Genomic DNA, 19,003 nt, shown 5'->3' with positions numbered 1-19,003 from the left:
GGTATGCAGTTTCTTACCAACAGTAAAGTCGTATCCTGGATCATCTTGATCTACAATCGAGGAAAAAAGAATATACATTTTTATTTGTGATTCAGGTGGTACACAGTCAAACAAATGCTCAAGCCCCCTAACAAGAGTCCAAACGCTGAAATGTCTCACCTTTACTAACCATTGATATTAAGTGAATAGTCATAAATATAAAGTTTTACCACATCTATCACATACACATAACATGATCCAAGAAAATGAGGTCAGTCATATAAACAAATCTAGAAATGTATGTACACTTTATAATCATTCAATACATTAAATGTAGTTGACCTATTGCTTATAGTTTGTTTTAAAGAAAAAAGTTTTAAAGAAAAAAGTAAATTAAACATTGACAAATGAACCATGAAAATGAGGTCAAGATCAGGTGAACCATGTCGGGAAACATGTTACCTTACATTCAATATATGCATTACGTATAGTTAACAAACTTCAACAAAACTTAACATAGAACAATGACCAACCAAAATGAGGTAAATGTCAGATGATACCTGCCAGACAGACGTATACAATACAGTTACAATCCTCCCATACAATATTTATAGTTGAGCTCTTAACCATTAAAATGAGGTCAAGGTCAAATGACACCTGTCAGTTATACATGCACACTTTACAATCATTCCATACACCAAATATATGTCATATTGCTTACAAAACCAAAACACAAAAACCTTGACTATAACCACAAAAATGAGATCAAGGTCATATGACACCTGCCAGTTGGACATGTACATGTTACAATCCTTCCATACACAAATATTCTAGACCTATTGCTTATAGTATCAGAGATATGGACTTGATCACCAAAACTTATCCTCGTTCTCTGATCAATGAAATGAGGTCAGATGGGCATGAGGACATTGCAAGGAAAGCACATACCAAATGTAGTTATCATTTTTCTCATAATAAGAAAGCAATTTATTCTTTTTTCGAAGTAGTCAAAGAACCATGAAAATGAGGTGAAGGACAATGGTCGTATGACAGACGGAAACTTCGTAACTTAAGGCATCTATGTACAAAGTATGAAGCATCCAGGTCTTCCCACTTGTAAAATAAGAAGTTATTAATAGCAGTTAAAGCTATCACTACTGGATCACTATCATTATGCCTCGCTTCCTGAGACAAGAGTCGCAGGCTCCACGAAAAAATTCGATTGTTTACACTTAAAAGATATTTGATTAAATTGGCTTGTAAGCAGTATTTATGGAATAACGTAAAAACTCGATGAAAGAAATCTTTAGTTCATTTTCACTCATATAGGCATGAATTGCCTTGACTATATGTGTTCATTCTTTAGAATAAAATACAAGTGTTTTAACATGAATTTCAAATGTTTAACTAAAATCCACTTAAATTGAAATAGTAGAGCATACCACAAATCAATCACTGGACGAAATAGGCATAAATAAAAGAAAAGTTATGGAACTCTACACAATTATCAATAGGGATATAGCCAGAAATAAATGGAAAACAAAAATGTATGACCATTTTTATTTATAAACAGACTGAAAAAATTAACATAAATCATTCTGTAGATTAAACAATATAATGTTATAATTTATAAATGATAAATTGTGCACTGTCATACTTTATAATATAGAAAAATAAATAATAAATGCAAATATTCTGATTACAACATTTCATATATTTGATTAAGTAGAGACAGGAATTTTGAGCAACATGTAATTTTGAGTGACAGAAAGGGTATCTACAGATGAATGCGGAAATATCTAAGTAATACTGTGGATTTATTTATTTTTGTGGGTACCAATTTTCTTGGATAACAGAAAACTTGCATGATCATGGATAGCTAATTTAATAGTTTTGACTAGTCTGCATACAAGCCTTTAGAAAATTTGTTATTCATTGAACATTTAATTTCCAAGTACCCACGAAAGCCATAAAAAATTGGTATTTTTCGAATAATAATGACTCAACAGTATGTACTTTTCAGTGCCATATTAGGTTTACAAAGGAATCAAATGTATGGTATTTACACTCATACCTTTTTAAACCTTTGTCTTATTATGCTGACATGTTAAGATGCCAAAATATCTTATGTTCAGTCTTTTCTCATTACTTCTATTTCCCATTTTATATAGATTTTAGTTAATATGTTTACTGTTGTGCTAGTAAATGGTCCTAGGTCGAATGGCTTTGATGGAGAATGGATATTGCGATGCGAATATAATGTGTTTGTCTCTTAGACAACTTACTTTGCTTTAGATCTATCAATAAATTCACTTTTTTACTTAAAATTCCACTTCTTTATACCTTAATTCAGAAATTATTGCGTGCATATATTATTGCAATTTTGTCATTTTAGACTAAAATGTGATTTTAATTTTTGCCATATTGAGAAAAATACTGTTTAATCTATATAAAGAAAATCAAAATGTGAGGTTAAATTATTGTGATTATAACCCTGTCACATTGTTTGCAATAATAAAAACATCGAAATAATTTCAGAATTTACAGTAGACAAAGCATTGTGTTCTTTCAAATGTGTTTATCGAAAGTAAACTGTACTTCACGAATCAATTACAAATATATATAAAACTGGTTAATATCCTTTGTTTTCTTTAAAAGTAAAAGTACAAAAATGTTGTGTGGACGGATTTTATGATGTCTTCTTTTATTTTCCTTTTAATATTGTACTTCCAATGGCCTGCATAATCGTCTCAGTGGTAAGAAAAAATTAAAAAATTACAAAACAAAATTATGGTTATTGTGGAAAGAGGATTTTGGGTGATATAATCAATTTCAAAATACTAAAACAAAGCATAGATGTATGGGTATTATGCTTTTAATTGCAATAGGAAAATACAGCAAATATTAAGATACTGTTGATAAGTTATTGATGTATCCTTTTAAAATCAATTCATAATGAAAAAAAAATAGCAAGACTTTAAGCATTGTTAATATTATCATTACAACATAAGTGAATATTGGTCATCATTAAATTCATCATGAATTTGACTATGGATTAAGTAATTATACCTGCCACAAAACACTTAATTTTTGCCATATGTGTAAATAGAAAATATATACAGTTAACTCTCGTTGTCTCGAACTCGGTTGACTCGAAATTTCGGATGAGTCGAAGTTTTCACGTGGTCCCGAACTTTATTCCATACAAAAGTATGTAATTCGACTCCTGATGAGTCGAAATTTGATGAGTCGAAATTTCGGTTGAGTCGAACTAAATTTACGGTCCCAAGGTTAACAAAAGCATTCAAAAATCGTTTTTTATCTCGAACTAATACACATATGTCAAAACATGACCTCCGGGATTTAAATGGATTGAAGAGTTAATCTGACAATACACGTGTAATTAAATTTCCGGTCACTGACCACTGTATTGATTTATGACATGATATTTTCCATGAGTGTTTTCCTAAGATTATCTTTTGTAGAATTTTTATAAATAATTAGTGATAAATTGTTAATGTTCATGAAAAAGTATTTTAATTGTTTACAAAACAATTAATTCGTGATTTACACTAATGAGCTTGGGTGTATATAAAGTGAGGATTATGGCTTCCGTTGATGATCACCTAAATTCTACTCAAACGGCGTCTTTAATCTTATTATATGTTCTTTCGAAAACAAAGAGTGAGATAAAACAAAATGAATAGAAATCAAAATTTTCTTAAATCTCTTGTATCCGAGAATAAACAATTTTGTCAGCTATTAGCGACCTGAATTACGAAACTGTCGATTGGAAATTACTCTCTTGGAAAAGCCATGGGATTTTTTTTTTAATTGAAACAATTGAATAAGTAAAAATAACAGTCATTATAATAATAAAAGACTGTGACATACAAATACATCGATCTGATACTAGAATATCGATCCCCTTGTCATATTCACCCGGATTTATTTAAGCTTTACCAAGCTAAGCAAGAGTTGTGTCCCTTATATTGTCGAACTTCCGGTGTTCGTTTGAGTCGAACTACGTGTATCTCGAAACATTTCTCTGGTCCGGCTGACTTCGACATAACGAGAGTCGACTGTATATTGTTTTGAATACATTTTAGGATTATTTGCGGCAAAAATATCAAGAAAATAAAATTTTCTTTTGAAAGTCTTTAACAGAATGTTCTATACAATTTTTAATGTAAATCTAGAACTTTCTGATTATAAAACAACTCCTCATTGTTATCTTAATCTTGTAACTAGATGATTAACTAGAGGCTCTAAAGAGCCTGTGTCGCTCACCTTGGTCTATGTGCATATTAAACAAAGGAGTCACAAATGGATTCATGACAAAATTGTATTTTGGTGATGGTGATGTGTTTGAAGTTCTTACTTTACTGAACATTCTTGCTTCTTACAATTATATCTATAATGAACTTTGCCCATTAGTAACAGAGAAAAATATTTGGTAAAAATTTACATAAATTTACCAAATTAATGAAAATTGTTAAAAATTGACTATAAAGGGCAATAACTCCTTAAGGGGTCAATTGACCATTTAGGTCATGTGGACTTATTTGTAGATCTTACTTTGATGAACATTATCGCTGTTTACAGTTTATCGCTATCTATAATAGTATTCAAGATAATAACCAAAAACAGCAAAATTTCTTTAAAAATTACCAATTGGAGGGCAGCAACCCAACAACCGGTTGTCCAATTCATTTGAATATTTCAGGGCAGATATATATTGACTTGATTAACAATTTAACTCCTTGTCAGATTTCCTCTAAATGATTTGGTTTCAGAGTTATAAGCAAAAAACTACATTTTACCCCTGTTCTATTTTTAGCCGTGGTGGCCATCTTGGTTGGATGGCCAGGTCATCGGACACATTTTTCAAAAAAGGTACCTCAAAGATAATTGTGGTTAAGTTTGAATTAATTTGGCCTAGTAGTTTCAGAGGAGAAGATTTTTGTAAAAGATAACTAAGATTTACGAAAAATGGTTAAAAATTGACTATAAAGGGCAATAACTCCTAAAAGGGTCAACTGACCATTTCGGTCATGTTGACTTATTTGTAAATCTAACTTTGCTGAACATTATTGCTGTTTACAGTTTATCTCTATCTATAATAATATTCAAGATAATAACCAAAAACGGCAAAATTTCCTCAAAATTACCAATTCAGGGGCAGCAACCCAACAACAGGTTGACCGATTCATCTGAAAATTTCAGGGCAGATAGATCTTGACCTGATAAACATTTTTACCCCACATCAGATTTCCTCTAAATGCTTTGGTTTTTGAGTTATAAGCCAAAAACTGCATTTTACCCCTATGTTCTATTTTTAGCCGTGGCGGCCATCTTGGTTGGTTGACCGGGTCACGCCACACCTTTGTTAAACTAGATACCCCAAAGATGATTGTGGCCAAGTTTGGATTAATTTGGCCCAGTAGTTTCAGAGGAGAAGATTTTTGTAAAAGATTACTTAGATTTATGAAAAATGGTTAAAAATTGACTATAAAGGGCAATAACTCCTAAAGGGGTCAACTGACCATTTCGGTCATGTTGACTTATTTGTAAATCTAACTTTGCCGAACATTATTGCTGTTTACAGTTTATCTCTATCTATAATAATATTCAAGATAATAACCAAAAACAGCAAAATTTCCTCAAAATGACCAATTCAGGGGCAGGAACCCAACAACGGGTTGACCGATTCATCTGAAAATTTCAGGGCAGATAGATCTTGACCTGATAAACATATTTACCCCATGTCAGATTTCCTATAAATGCTTTGGTTTTTGAGTTATAAGCCAAAAACTGCATTTTACCCCTATGTTCTATTTTTAGCCGTGGCGGCCATCTTGGTTGGTTGACCGGGTCACGCCACACATTTTTTAAACTAGATACCCCAATGATGATTGTGGCCAAGTTTGGTTTTATTTGGCCCAGTAGTTTCAGAGGAGAAGATTTTTGTAAAAGTTAACGACGACGGACGACGACGGACGACAGACGACGGACGACGACGACGACGACGACGGACGCCGGACGCAAAGTGATGGGAAAAGCTCACTTGGCCCTTCGGGCCAGGTGAGCTAATAATTACCTATCAAAACCATTTCACAGAATAATTATGGAATTATTCACTAGGTCCTCCCACATCGATCAATACATTTCTCAAACTAGTTTACACCTCCACCATTTAATTGACATGGTGTTACAACCAGTTACATAACAGTAACATGAAGATTTGGTATTTTTCTCATTATAAAACAACTCCTCATTTTTATCTTAATCGTGTAACTAGATAATTAATAATTACCTATCAAAACCATTTCACAGAATAATAATGGAATTATGTACTAGGCGCTTCCACATAGATCAATATATTTCTCAAATTAGTTAACACCTCCCCTGTTTAAGGTGGTACCTAACACTACAGGGAGATAACTCTGTAAAATCACCTAAACGTTTTAATTACGTTGTGTTGTTAGGGGAATATTAAGCTTCTCAATGATCAAAATTAGTGTCTGTCAAACTGCTATATAAACAGTGTAATTTTTCTGATAAAATGGTTGGTTCAAATTTTTTGAAATTTTTACATTTTTTTCAAATGGTCAAAGTAAATACTTTGTCAAAATTTTGTCAAAATTAAACGAGCCAAATTAATCTTATTGAAAGTGTTGGGTACCACCTTAATTGACATGGTGTTACAACCAGTTGCATAAAAGTAACATGTAGATTTGGTATTTTTCTGATTATAAAACAACTTTTCACAGTTATCTTTATCATGTCACTAGTAAATTAATATTTACCCATCAAACCCATTTTACAGAATAATGAAATTTTCTAGATACAGTAAATACCATTAAATAATCAATGTTTCACTTATTAAATATACTAGGCGTTATCAATAAATATCAATGCATTTCTCAAACTAGTTTCCACCTCAATCGTTTAATTGAGATGGTGTTACAACCAGTTGCATGGAAACATCATATAGGTGTGGAACTTTACTAATTATAAAATAACTCCTCATTGTTATCCTGAACATGTTACTAAATAATAGATAATTACCTGTCAAAACCATTTCACAGAAGAAAAAAAAATAATTTCTAGATACAGAAAATACCGTTTCACTTATTAAATGTACTAGCTGCTCTAACATTGATCAATAAATTAATGCATTTCTAAAACTAGTTACCCCCTCCTGTTTTATTATTATTTCCTTATGTTGGTACCACCAGTTAAAGACCCAAGGAGTAAAGGGTTGAGATTGGTAAATGATACTTATGTATTAAAAGCCACTGTATATGTAGTTTTCTTTTTTGAATAAAATTGGAAACGGGGAATGTGTCAAAGAGACAGCAACCTGACTAAAATGCAGAAAACAGTCAAAGGCCACCAATGGGTCTACAAAACAGCAAGATAATCCTACATCTGGAAACAGGCTTAAGCTGACCCCTAAACAAAATGTGTACTAATTTAATGGAAATGGTCATCCCACCAAACTCCTAAACATATAAAAAAAAACTTAAATTTAAAAACATACAAGACTTACAAAGGCCAAATTAAGAAGCTCCTGACTTTAGACAGGCACATAATATTCCGTGAGATCTCACCCTCCCCTTTGCCTCTAGCAAATGTAGAATAAACAAAAATACAGCAATAAGCACAGAACTCAATGCAATGCAGGGATAAATTGTTTGATAATTGTCTGCATACTCATTCACCATTGTTCTACACCATTGAACTAAATAATATATATTAACTAAACTAAAGCATTTAAACTACTGTGGATTAATATATTCAGGGTTTAAATTTGTGGATTCAAGAAAAACTGTAATTAAGTGAATATTGTATTTGGTGGTTTACACATAGATATTATCAAGCTAGCCTAAAGGAAACTTGTTATTTAATTTTAATATTCAAATTTGTGGTTCACATATAACCTAAAAAAAACATAAATTAGTACCCCATGAATATAATAATATAATAATAAATCCACATTATTTACAAGACTGTTAAGGTTAAAAGCACTAACTGGTCCACACAAATCTACGATCCATTTACTAATTCACTCAAATAAATTATTAAATCACAAAATATTGTGCTCATATATAAAACAAAAGATATTGTAAAATGAATAAAATCTGTGAAATAAATAAAGAAATAAACATAATTTGATTATATTCGTAAACATATTTCAACACTTTTGATTTCTAAAACAAAAATCAGTCATAATAATTTAACAAGTATAAAAAAACATAGTAAATTTTAAAAAGTCAATATTATTTACAATATCACAATAAGTCATGCATAATATGAAAAATATTCAAAATAAAATAAACATTGCATTTGTATGATTTTTACATTGCAGTTTAAACAAACAATGATGATGTTAACTGAAATGAGATTTGTCTTTCAATCTTTTAAATTCTTTTGTCTATATTTCAAAATTTCTCAAATAAATTTGAGAATGGAAATGGGGAATATGTAATAAAATTAACGGTATCAATTTTCTTGCACCAAAGAGGCAACACCTCAACCATAGAGCAGCAGACAGCCAAAGGTCACCAAAGGGTTTTCAACAGAGAGAAAGTCCTGCACCCCAAGGTGGGCTACAGCTGGCCCCTAAAACAAATGTGTACTAGTTCAGGGTCAGATACCGGAGATCTCATTATGGACTAAACTAGTAAAAGTGTACTAAAATTATAACAAACAGTGTATTTTTATTCAAGAAAAAACTATCAATTAATGTCTGGACAATTTATTTACACCAGTGTATTATTTTCTATACTTATCATTTCATAAGCCTTACTTAATAATTTCAATTGTTTGTTTAAAATGTTTTTCTGCAAGAAAAATACATTATCATAAGTTGAATAGTCTAAACATTAGACGTGATTTGTCAATAAATTAATGATATTCAGTATGCATACGTGCTTCAATGAAACTGGTCAAAATATTCATGTTTTTTATGCCACAAATATCTGTTATTGCAAAAGTCTTATGTTCTTCTGTCATTCCTTTTCACCATGACCGTCTTTGAAAAAACTGACCTTGAATATTACTATATCCTTTTTACGAACACCTCAGTGAACATAATTCAATTGGTTCACTAATTTGTTTTATACAAAATAGAAGTGATAATCAAGAAAATTTTAAGGTTTTAACATTTTTGTGTCACATATTTGAATCAATTCCTCATATGGTTTGAAATACATTAATAATAATTCTACATTATTGAAAACTTAAATAATTGTATGTTAATCAATGCATATATAAAAAGGAAGATGTGGTATGATTGACAACTGTCATAGTATTGATTGGTGTCATTTCTGTTAAAACAAATTCACAACCACTTACTTCATGACAACCATCAGCAATTTCAAAATGAAATAAGAATATGTATAAAAGACATTCTTAATATTATTGCAAACTTTAAAAAAAATATTCAACATAATAATGAGGATGATAAACTTTGAATTTATATGAAATTCTCTTTGTGATTTTAACTTGAATTTGAAAATGATTAGAATTTTAAAACAAAAAAAATATGAAAACAAAACATTGCATTTGTAAAGTAAAACATGATTTATTTATAAATGATAAAAGAAACTCCCAGGAATTAAAAGGAAATCTAATGACAAAATGTCTACTTGTAAACACGGTAAACACAAAACTGCTTTAAAATAATTTCTTACAGATCAGAATATTCTTGTATAATACATTTGTCATAACATAAAATAATTTCTATTTATTTTTTTTCTTTAAAAAATTTGCTATGAAAGAACTGCTGCATAACACATTCCTTGTTTTACTCAGACATTTTGAATATCAGTTTTGGTTCCATGCCCTGTTTTCCAATGTATCTCAATAGGTTTAAATGATTTACAGCACATTGATACCTCCTTCAGTATTCTCCGCAGGATATCTCCAAGGGGTCCAAACATATGTCTAAAGCTTACAGCTGCATTCCACAGGAAAATTCCAAAAGGCTGAACAAATCCATTGAAAAATATGGAAAGCAATGGTTTAAAGAAAAATTCTCCAATTGTTCCCAGGACTCCTACCACTAGTGGTTGTAAAACATACTTCAACACATAGTTTAGAGTCTCCACAAGTAGTAGTATTGCTATGCTGGTGATTATTCTAATAACTCCAAAAAATTCTTGATAAATTCTTATCAGAATTCTTTCAAATCTGAAAAATAAATTATTTTATAAACAAATCATTTGACAAGACCTGACGTTACTTTCACTTTCATACTATTTGTATTGAAAACTATAAACATTCCCTCCCATTTCCTCAAAGTAATTTATAATAAATACCCCTCCCCTCCTGTCTACATGATTTTTTTTACATTTAAATTGGCATTGTCCTATAAAATTTATCCGATAATGTTATTATGACACTATAAATAGACACCTAAGCACAATCATAGATAAGTGTTGAAAATAGCCAGATATTGATATTTAAGTTGAAACTTTCTTGTATAAATTTTTGAAGCAATCACAAGAATACAATCAGTTCAAACAAAGTTTCTAGTTATCTATTCGATCAAAGTCATAATATTTGAATGTTAAAACATCATATTTGTTCATTTAAATAAAGAGATTTGACAAAAGGAAATGCCTTTACAAATCCTTATCCATACAATTCATATCATAGTATGTGTATATGCATAGATCATTAAGTGTTAGAAAAAAGAAGATGTAGTATGATTGCCAATGAGACAACTGTCCCCAAGAGACCAAAATGACACAGAAATTAAGAACTATAGGTCAATGTACGGCCTTCAGCAATGAGCAAAGCCCATACCACATAGTCAGCTATAAAAGGCCTGAAATAACAATGTAAAACGATTCAAAGAAGAAAAATACCAACCTTATTTATGAATAGATCATTAAGTGTTGCAGTGATTCAGGGGAGGCAATTCCCCTTTCATGAAAACTTTAATTATATGATATACTGTGGATTCATTTATTTTCGTGGGTACCAATTTTCGTGGATTTAGGAAAACTTGCATTTTCGTGGATATTTGATTTTCGTGGTTTGTCAAAGTGCATAAACTCCTATACACAATTTGTAATTTGTTGGCCTTTGAATTCATGGTTTTGGTGTCACCACGAAATCCACGAAAATTGGTTTCCAACGAATAAGAATGATTCCACATGTACAGTACTTAAATATTAGAATTTTGATATATGCAGTGATTTGATAATCTGTAAAGTTTAGAATTTTTCAGTGATTTTTGGTGTTTAATGCCACATCTAGCACTAGTGGCTATTTCATGGTGGTCAGATTTTATTGGTGGAGAAGTTATTCAAGTTAAAACCTTTGGAACTTCTAAATATTAATTTCTTTTGAAGTATTTTACGTTCTTTTAAGTGTGCAATTTTATAAATTTGTAAAAAAGAAATAAATAATTTTAATAATCAAGTCAATCTAAACATTTGTTTATGTAATTTATACGTGTTTCTCGTTTCTCGTTTTCTTTATATAGATTAGACTGTTGGTTTTCACATTTGAATGGTTTTACACTAGTAATTTCAGGGCCCTTTATAGCTTGTTGTTCGGTGTGAGCCAAGACTCCGTGTTGAAGGCCGTACATTGACCTTTAATGGTTTACTTTTATAAATTGTTATTTGTATGGAGAGTTGTCTCATTGGCATTCATACCACATCTTCCTATATCTATTTTAAAATCAGCTGTGAACACAATTGTTCAATCAATATACATTGTGTAACAAGTCAAATATTTTACACTTACTTTTCAGCAATCTTTGGCATAAATGCCTGCTCAGCTTCATCTTCTACTTCATACTGTTGAAGGTTGTTAGTATGGCCAAAATAATAGGTATATCTGAAAAATAAACAAAATAATAGGTATATCTGAAAAATAAACAGGATTAAAAAGAATCAATTATTATATCAGTGATCAATGCATTAATTTTCTTTAACCTCCAATCATATATTTAATAACCAAAACATCTTCCAAATATTAAAAAGAGGTTTAATATCACTCTTTCAAATGTAAATCTTAATATGACGTAGTAAGTTGTAAAACAATTTGGCAATAGTAAAACATCTGAAAATTAATGAAAAAAAAATCTATTTTAAATCATTCTTAAATTATCCGGACTTTGTTACAATTTTTGTTTTCTTGAGTTTAAAAAGGTGTTTGCTTCCCTAGGGTTTCATGAAACAGAATATCAGAAATTAGGATTGCTTGACTGTTGGTATTTTACTCCACTCAGGGAACTTTTTCTTAATATATCGAGGCTGTCAGTTTTTATTGGTGTCAGTTTTTATTGGTGTAGGAAGCCTGTGAAATGTCTGAAATTTGTCTGAACCTTTTTACACACATGTGCTTAAATTTTATTATTATCATCACTGCTATTAAATAAAAGCTAGCCTAGACAAACATCTTATAATAAAAGTAGCTTATTATGCCTACAGCAAAACAGAAATCATAATAATATCAGGATCTAGGTAATAAATATAGATTAAGTAAAAACATCATGATTAAAACATTAAATTAAATTACAAAACTAATCTATGTTAACAATTAAGTCATACATATTTCAGATTATATTTGTTTACCAAAAAAGATTAAGTTTCAATATCTATCTGACCTTCACATCAATAAAGAAGTGAACTAAATATTAGCCAACAGTAATATTGTTTTCTTTATGGCTAATAAGCAAAAGTAATAGACATTGTTTGTTTTTTCTAATGTTACAATTACATATTAATGGATTGATGTTGCATTTCTGAATATATAATGATATTATATTTGAGATTATGTTTCTTGGGCAAAATAAAATCAAGTTTCAATATGTATCTGATCCTAAAATCAATAATCAGGTGAACAAACAAGTGAAACTGCGAGCTACTGCTCACTGATGATACCCCCGCCGCAAGTGGATAATATTAATAGTGTAAAAATATGCAAGTGTTCGGTAAACAGGAAGTTGTCAAGTGATGAATCTGAAAACGCACCACACGGTATAGCTGACTTATATAAATCCTGAAACCAAATTTCAGAAATCCTTGTATTGTAGTTCCTGAGAAAAATGTGACGAAAATTTTCAACTTGGCTATCATGTGTAAAATCATACAAGTGTTCGGTAAACAGGAAGTTGTCAAGTGATGAATCTGAAAACGCATCACACGGTATAGCTGACTTATATAAATTCTGAAACCAAATTTCAGAAATCCTTGTATTGTAGTTGCTGAGAAAAATGTGACGAAAATTTTCAACTTGGCTATCATGTGTAAAATCATACAAGTGTTTGGTAAACAGGGAGTTGTCAAGTGATGAATCTGAAAACGCATCACACGGTATGGCTAACATATATAAATGTTGATACCAAATTACAGAAAGGGTGGATGTGTAGTTCCTGAGAAAAATGTGATGAAAATTTTCAACTTGGCTATCATGTGTAAAATCATACAAGTGTTCGGTAAACAGGAAGTTGTCAAGTGATGAATCTGAAAACGCATCACACGGTATGGCTAACATATATAAATGTTGATACCAAATTACAGAAAGGGTGGATGTGTAGTTCCTGAGAAAAATGTGACGAAAGTTTCATGGGACGGACTGACTGACGGACGGACGGACGGACTGACAGACAGACGTAAAACAGTATACCCCCCTTTTTTAAAGCGGGGGTATAAATATTAGCCAGCAGTAGTATCCTTTACTATATGGCTAATTAGGCAAAGAAATCGATATTTTTTGTTGTTTTTTTAGTGCCACTGGACTTATTTCTCATTTTCCTATACCCAACATCTTCTAATAATCATAGCCAGATTATACAATATACAGGGCATGTGGAGATTTTTGTCATTGGCAATCAAACCACATCTTCTTTTCAATATATCTTTGTTTATAGATTTTAAAATGGGAACAAGAATGTGTCCCTAGTACATGGATGCCCATCCGCACTACGGTATCATTTTCTATGTTCAGTGCCTGACTGTGGACTGTGAAAATAAGTTAAAATCTCGAGCTCTAATTTGGCATAAAAAATAGAAATTTCATATCATAGGGAACATGTGTACTAAGTTACAAGTTGATTGGACTTCAAATTCATCAAAAACTACCTTGACCAAGAACTTTTAACCTGAAGCGGACCAGACAGACTAATGAACGAACAGACAGACAAACTGACAAACGAACAGACCAGAAAACATAATGCCCATAAACATGTGATAAATGGGGCATAAAAATTTCCAAACAAGTAAAATGTTATAGCTTGATAGCAAGCAATCATATCCTTTTGCAGCACAAAACCAGATGCTCCACAGGGCGCAACTTTATACGACTGCAGAGGTCGAACCCTGAACAGTTGGGGCAAGTATGGACACAACTTTCAAGCTTGATACAGCTCTGAACGGGGATTGTAATTAAATAGGCGACACAGCAAAGGTTATTGCCACAGAATGAATGTGGTCTAATGAACTTTTTTTTGCATTTGAGCAATACACTATGCTGTTGAATATAAATCCCGTCAAAAAAAAATATTTGAAGAAAAATTCTTTTTAATTTCTGAAATCTGAAATGAGAAAAATTTTACCCTCACCCCTCCCCATTTTTTTCACCTCCCCCAATCCTTTATTCCAAAAATAATCTCAATTCAAATTTCTAATTAAGTTGGCAACAATAACTACTCATTTAAATACATCATAAAGTATTAAAATAGAAAATAACTTACAGTCATGGTTTAAATTAATATTAGAGTCATAGGAAACGAGTGACCAGTGAAAATTAATGTTCTTCCAATTCTTGAACCAATGCATACAAACATCATAAACTTTAAGTCTTCTGTGCACGAATTTATCATTTTTTTCGTGTAAATTTCGTATAATCGTAATTTTTTTTTTTTCAATCGGTCAGTGTTGTTGTGAAAATATGGCAGGTAATTAAAGTTCGTGTTTTGAAGCCGAAGTTTAACGATTGTCACCTGTTTGTCAACAATGGACAAAAAATCAACAAAAAAGCATGGAAATTGAACACGTGTAGAACATGTAAATTCAGATAATAGTTTATCTCAAGGACATCCATGCGTATTGTGATCACCAGATTTTTACGAGATGGGTCACACTTAGGTCACTTTGCATACGGAAAATATGTCCGGGGAATTGCTTCCTACTTTATTTTAATTGCTTCCTGGAAGGAAGCAATTAAAATAAAGTAAACTTCTTCTAAATATGAATAAATTAAAGACTTTTCTTCAGAAAAAAGTATATGTACATAAATTTTATAATGAAAACTATCCATTGAGTTATAAAAAACATATGCATTATTTTTTTTGATTTGAGGTTTCTTATGACTTTAATTAACAGTAACATCTAAAAATAAATTTACAGCTACACATCTCAAGACAATTATCACTTCCTTTAACATAATTTTCAAGCAGTGTAAGGGAGGTAATCAAGTAATCAAACATTTACATAACAGTATTCTTTAAATTCTAATTTGAATTGGATTTCCTCCCTTACACTGCTTTTAAATTGTCTAATTGTCCTTTAACCTTAAAAACCCTTGTTTCCCCCCTTTTTGCCTCTAATTGGTTAATGATTTGATCCATTTCCGCCTATGACCATTACTTTTTAGTATGGAAACTTGTGGTATAATTTCAGAGAGATTTATACACTTAAACACAAGCTATTGACTGAAAACTACAAAAATGCTTATTTGGGCCCTTTTTTGGCCCCTCACTTATTGAAACCCCCCTTGGAGCAAGAACCCCAAAACTAAATTCCAGCCTTTCCTTTGTAGTAACAAACCTTATAGTATAATTTCACAGAGATCCATACACTTAAACACAAGTTATTGTCTGTAAACTAGAAAAATATTTCTTTTTGGTCCTTTTTGGCCCCTTAAGCTTATTCCTAAATTTCAGGGATATTAACCCCAAACTGACACCAAGCCTTCCCTTCATTATATGGAACCTTGTGGTATAATGTCAGAGAGATCCATACAGTTAAACATAAGTAATTGTCCAGTAACTTCAAAAATGCTTGTTTTGGCCCCTTTTTGGCCCTTAATTCCAAGACTGTTTGCCCCATAACCCTTCAAATAAATCTCAACCTTCTACTTAATTATATGAACATTGTGGTAAAATTTCAGAGTAATTGGAACACTTATACACAACTTATTGTCCTGAAACTAGATAAATAAAATTGAGAATGGAAATTGGGAATGTGCCAAAGAGACAACAACCCGACCATAGAGCAGACAACAGCAGAAGGTCACCAACAGGTCTTAAATGCAACAAGAAATTCTCGCATCCTTCAGCTGGGCCAGCTGAAGGATGTGAGAATTTCTAAACAAATATATACTGGTTCAGTGATAATGAACACCATACTAAACTCCAAATTGTACACAAGAAACTAAAAGTTAAAATAATACAAGACTAACAAAGGCTAGAGGCTCCTGACTTGGGACAGGCGCAAAAATGCGGCGGGGTTAAACATGTTTGTGAGATCTCAACCCTCCCCCTATACCTCTAGCCAATGCAGAAAAGTAAACGCATAACAATACACACATTAAGATTCAGTTCAAGAGAAGTCCGAGTCTGATTTCAGAAAATGTAACCAAAGAAAATAAACAAAATGACAATAATACATAAATAACATCAGACTACTAGCAGTTAACTGACATGCCAGCTGTTTTGGACCCGTTTGGGTCCCTAATTCCTAAACCGATGGGACCATAACCCCCAAAATCAATCCCAAACTTCCTTTTGTGGTTATGGTTATAAACATTGTGTTAAAATTTTATTGATTTCTATTTACTTATACTAAAGTTATTATCCAGAAACCATCCGTCTTCGGACGACACTAATGACGACGACGTGATACCAATATAGGACAGCAAAAGTTTTTGGGGTCATATAATAATATCTTAAAACTAAACCAGAAAGCTCCAATTTTATTCAAAGCCAACAACATTTTATTTTATTATTCAAGGCCAAGGAATTTAATATCTATTAAAAAAGTTTTTTTTTAAAAGAATGGGATACAGTTCACATTTAATTCTTCCTTGCTGAGACTGCTCTTCTGAATTTTGAGGTATTTCGACTCTTAATCCCATAGGCTATATAAACAAGAGAAACCAATGGAATCACAGGAATAGGATGAGATGCTTGCATTAACTTCTTATTTTCTCTTCTGATACAATTTTTATTTTAATGTATAAGAACATGTTATGAACATGGCAGCAACTGCATATTATATACATATAACTGCTAGCACCTTGTATGCTAATATTTTTAAATTCCAAACTTAATATATTACCCTAAAACCACACTCACAAAAAATAAACCTAAAACTTTGCTCTTGCCCCATACACCTTATATCAAACTTTATAAATAGTGAGTACTGTTAAAGAACAAGTGACACTACTTTACATTAAAACCTGGGTAAACCTGACCATTAATAAACCTTTTCCCTGTCCATTGAAAATTAAAGTTTTATTTTTTCCCCTTCAAAGACTGTAAAATTATCCTCTTTAAACTGGACCCTGTGTATTCCAAACACTAATCTTATTACGCATTCCCAATACTCTTCATTACATTTTTATTACCTGTCAAAATTGGTTTGTTTATTTATCAATTTAACATGATAACAGTAATGATCCATATGCGGTCAACAAACAACTGTTCAAACAAGATGATTTTTCAGGATTATCAATTAGCAAGGTGTTAAACTGTGAACTAACAGTAGTGTGCCTTTTTATAAAAACACTATTAAGTTTTAATCAAAGTAAACTGAAAGAAATGGTGAATATATCTCAAATAGAACTTGCTTTAAACTTCGATAAATTTTTCAAATAGCAGAATAAGAAATATACATTAATTTTTCAAAATGCCCTGTTCCCGGTTGTAACCCCCTAACCCAAAGACCCGGATAATGAAGAAAACCTGGATGACAAAACACCATTGATGATTTTATGGGCATCCTACATGTACATGTATCATAAAATATTGTCCCCTATGAAATATTGTCTGTTTGACATAATTTCATATAAAATATTGTCCACTGACAGTATTTCATGATGAAATATAGTCCTGGACAATATTTCATTATGAAATAGTGTCCTTGTCCATGAAATTTTGATGCAAATAAAAACAATGAACTCAAAGTGAAAGTGAAACTGAAGGTTAATACGGCATTTGTATTTATCAGTTTAAAGTTACAATGAGCCAGAAATCTTTAAATATAAAATATCTGACTTCACAGGTCAATAACTTTATGTCAAAACAGAAACCTGAATAATTAACCAAGGGTCAGACCTACAGTTCAAACCAACCCTTTTCACTAGTCCAATAGCAAGCCAGTTTGTACAGGTTTTACTGTAAAAGTCTGACAAATAGTTAACGGGCAAAAGCCAATTTCAAAGAAATTGAATATATTGCATTGCATGTTCAAATGAAAGATTAAAAGCTTTGATACATTAAAAGTAAACTGCTTGTTAATCAAATCCAAACTCTCCTTACCTGAATTTCATTCTGTTTCAAATAAAATACTACTTATATAGTAAATTAATAGGTGTGAACAGAAGTAAATGTGTTCAAAAATGTCACCCTATCACTCAAACATTGTCCAAGACTGTAAACTGTCTATTGAAGAAATATTTATTTATTTTTTAAACTTTACAATAGATTATCTTCATATGACCAATATCACGGCCCAGGCAATGGAGGGGGAACAATTAGCTGTTTAATGTTTTTTATACATTTTTGGAAAACCAAGTCCAACATCATACATACATGTTGTTTACATGAAATTTAGCTGAAACTGTTATCTAATAGAGTCTCAGGCATACAGCTAAACTTTCAGCCTCTGATTGTTATATCTTGAACTTTCATATGGAATTTTCGTGTTAAGACACATTAGTCAGAATTTGGTGAATTACTTTGTAATATTTATTGATTTAAACATAATTTCATCAGCTCTTTCATCCCTCAACATTACGATCATGCAGGAGAAGTTTGAGAGCTGAAAACAAA

The 19,003-nt window shown here is 31.3% G+C and overlaps 1 protein-coding gene across 1 annotated transcript in view; it reads right to left on the bottom strand.

The window, feature by feature from the left end:
- Window positions 1–2,660: 2,660 nt before the first annotated feature.
- LOC143083034 (uncharacterized) overlaps window positions 2,661–19,003 on the bottom strand; it is a 31,549-nt gene continuing 15,206 nt past the window's right edge. Inside the window, exons 9-10 of the mRNA XM_076259160.1 lie at window positions 11,749–11,841; window positions 2,661–10,179 (exon numbers count right to left, since the gene is read on the bottom strand). Of these exons, the coding sequence (XP_076115275.1) occupies window positions 9,798–10,179; window positions 11,749–11,841 (475 nt within the window). The 3' untranslated portion in view covers window positions 2,661–9,797. The remainder of the gene's footprint in view (window positions 10,180–11,748; window positions 11,842–19,003) is intronic.

Source organism: Mytilus galloprovincialis, chromosome 7 (genome assembly GCF_965363235.1).
Source record: "Mytilus galloprovincialis chromosome 7, xbMytGall1.hap1.1, whole genome shotgun sequence".
NCBI classification, from domain to species: domain Eukaryota; kingdom Metazoa; phylum Mollusca; class Bivalvia; order Mytilida; family Mytilidae; genus Mytilus; species Mytilus galloprovincialis.
Note: the sequence above shows the minus strand (reverse complement) of the source record. Positions and strands in the feature narration are given on the sequence as shown.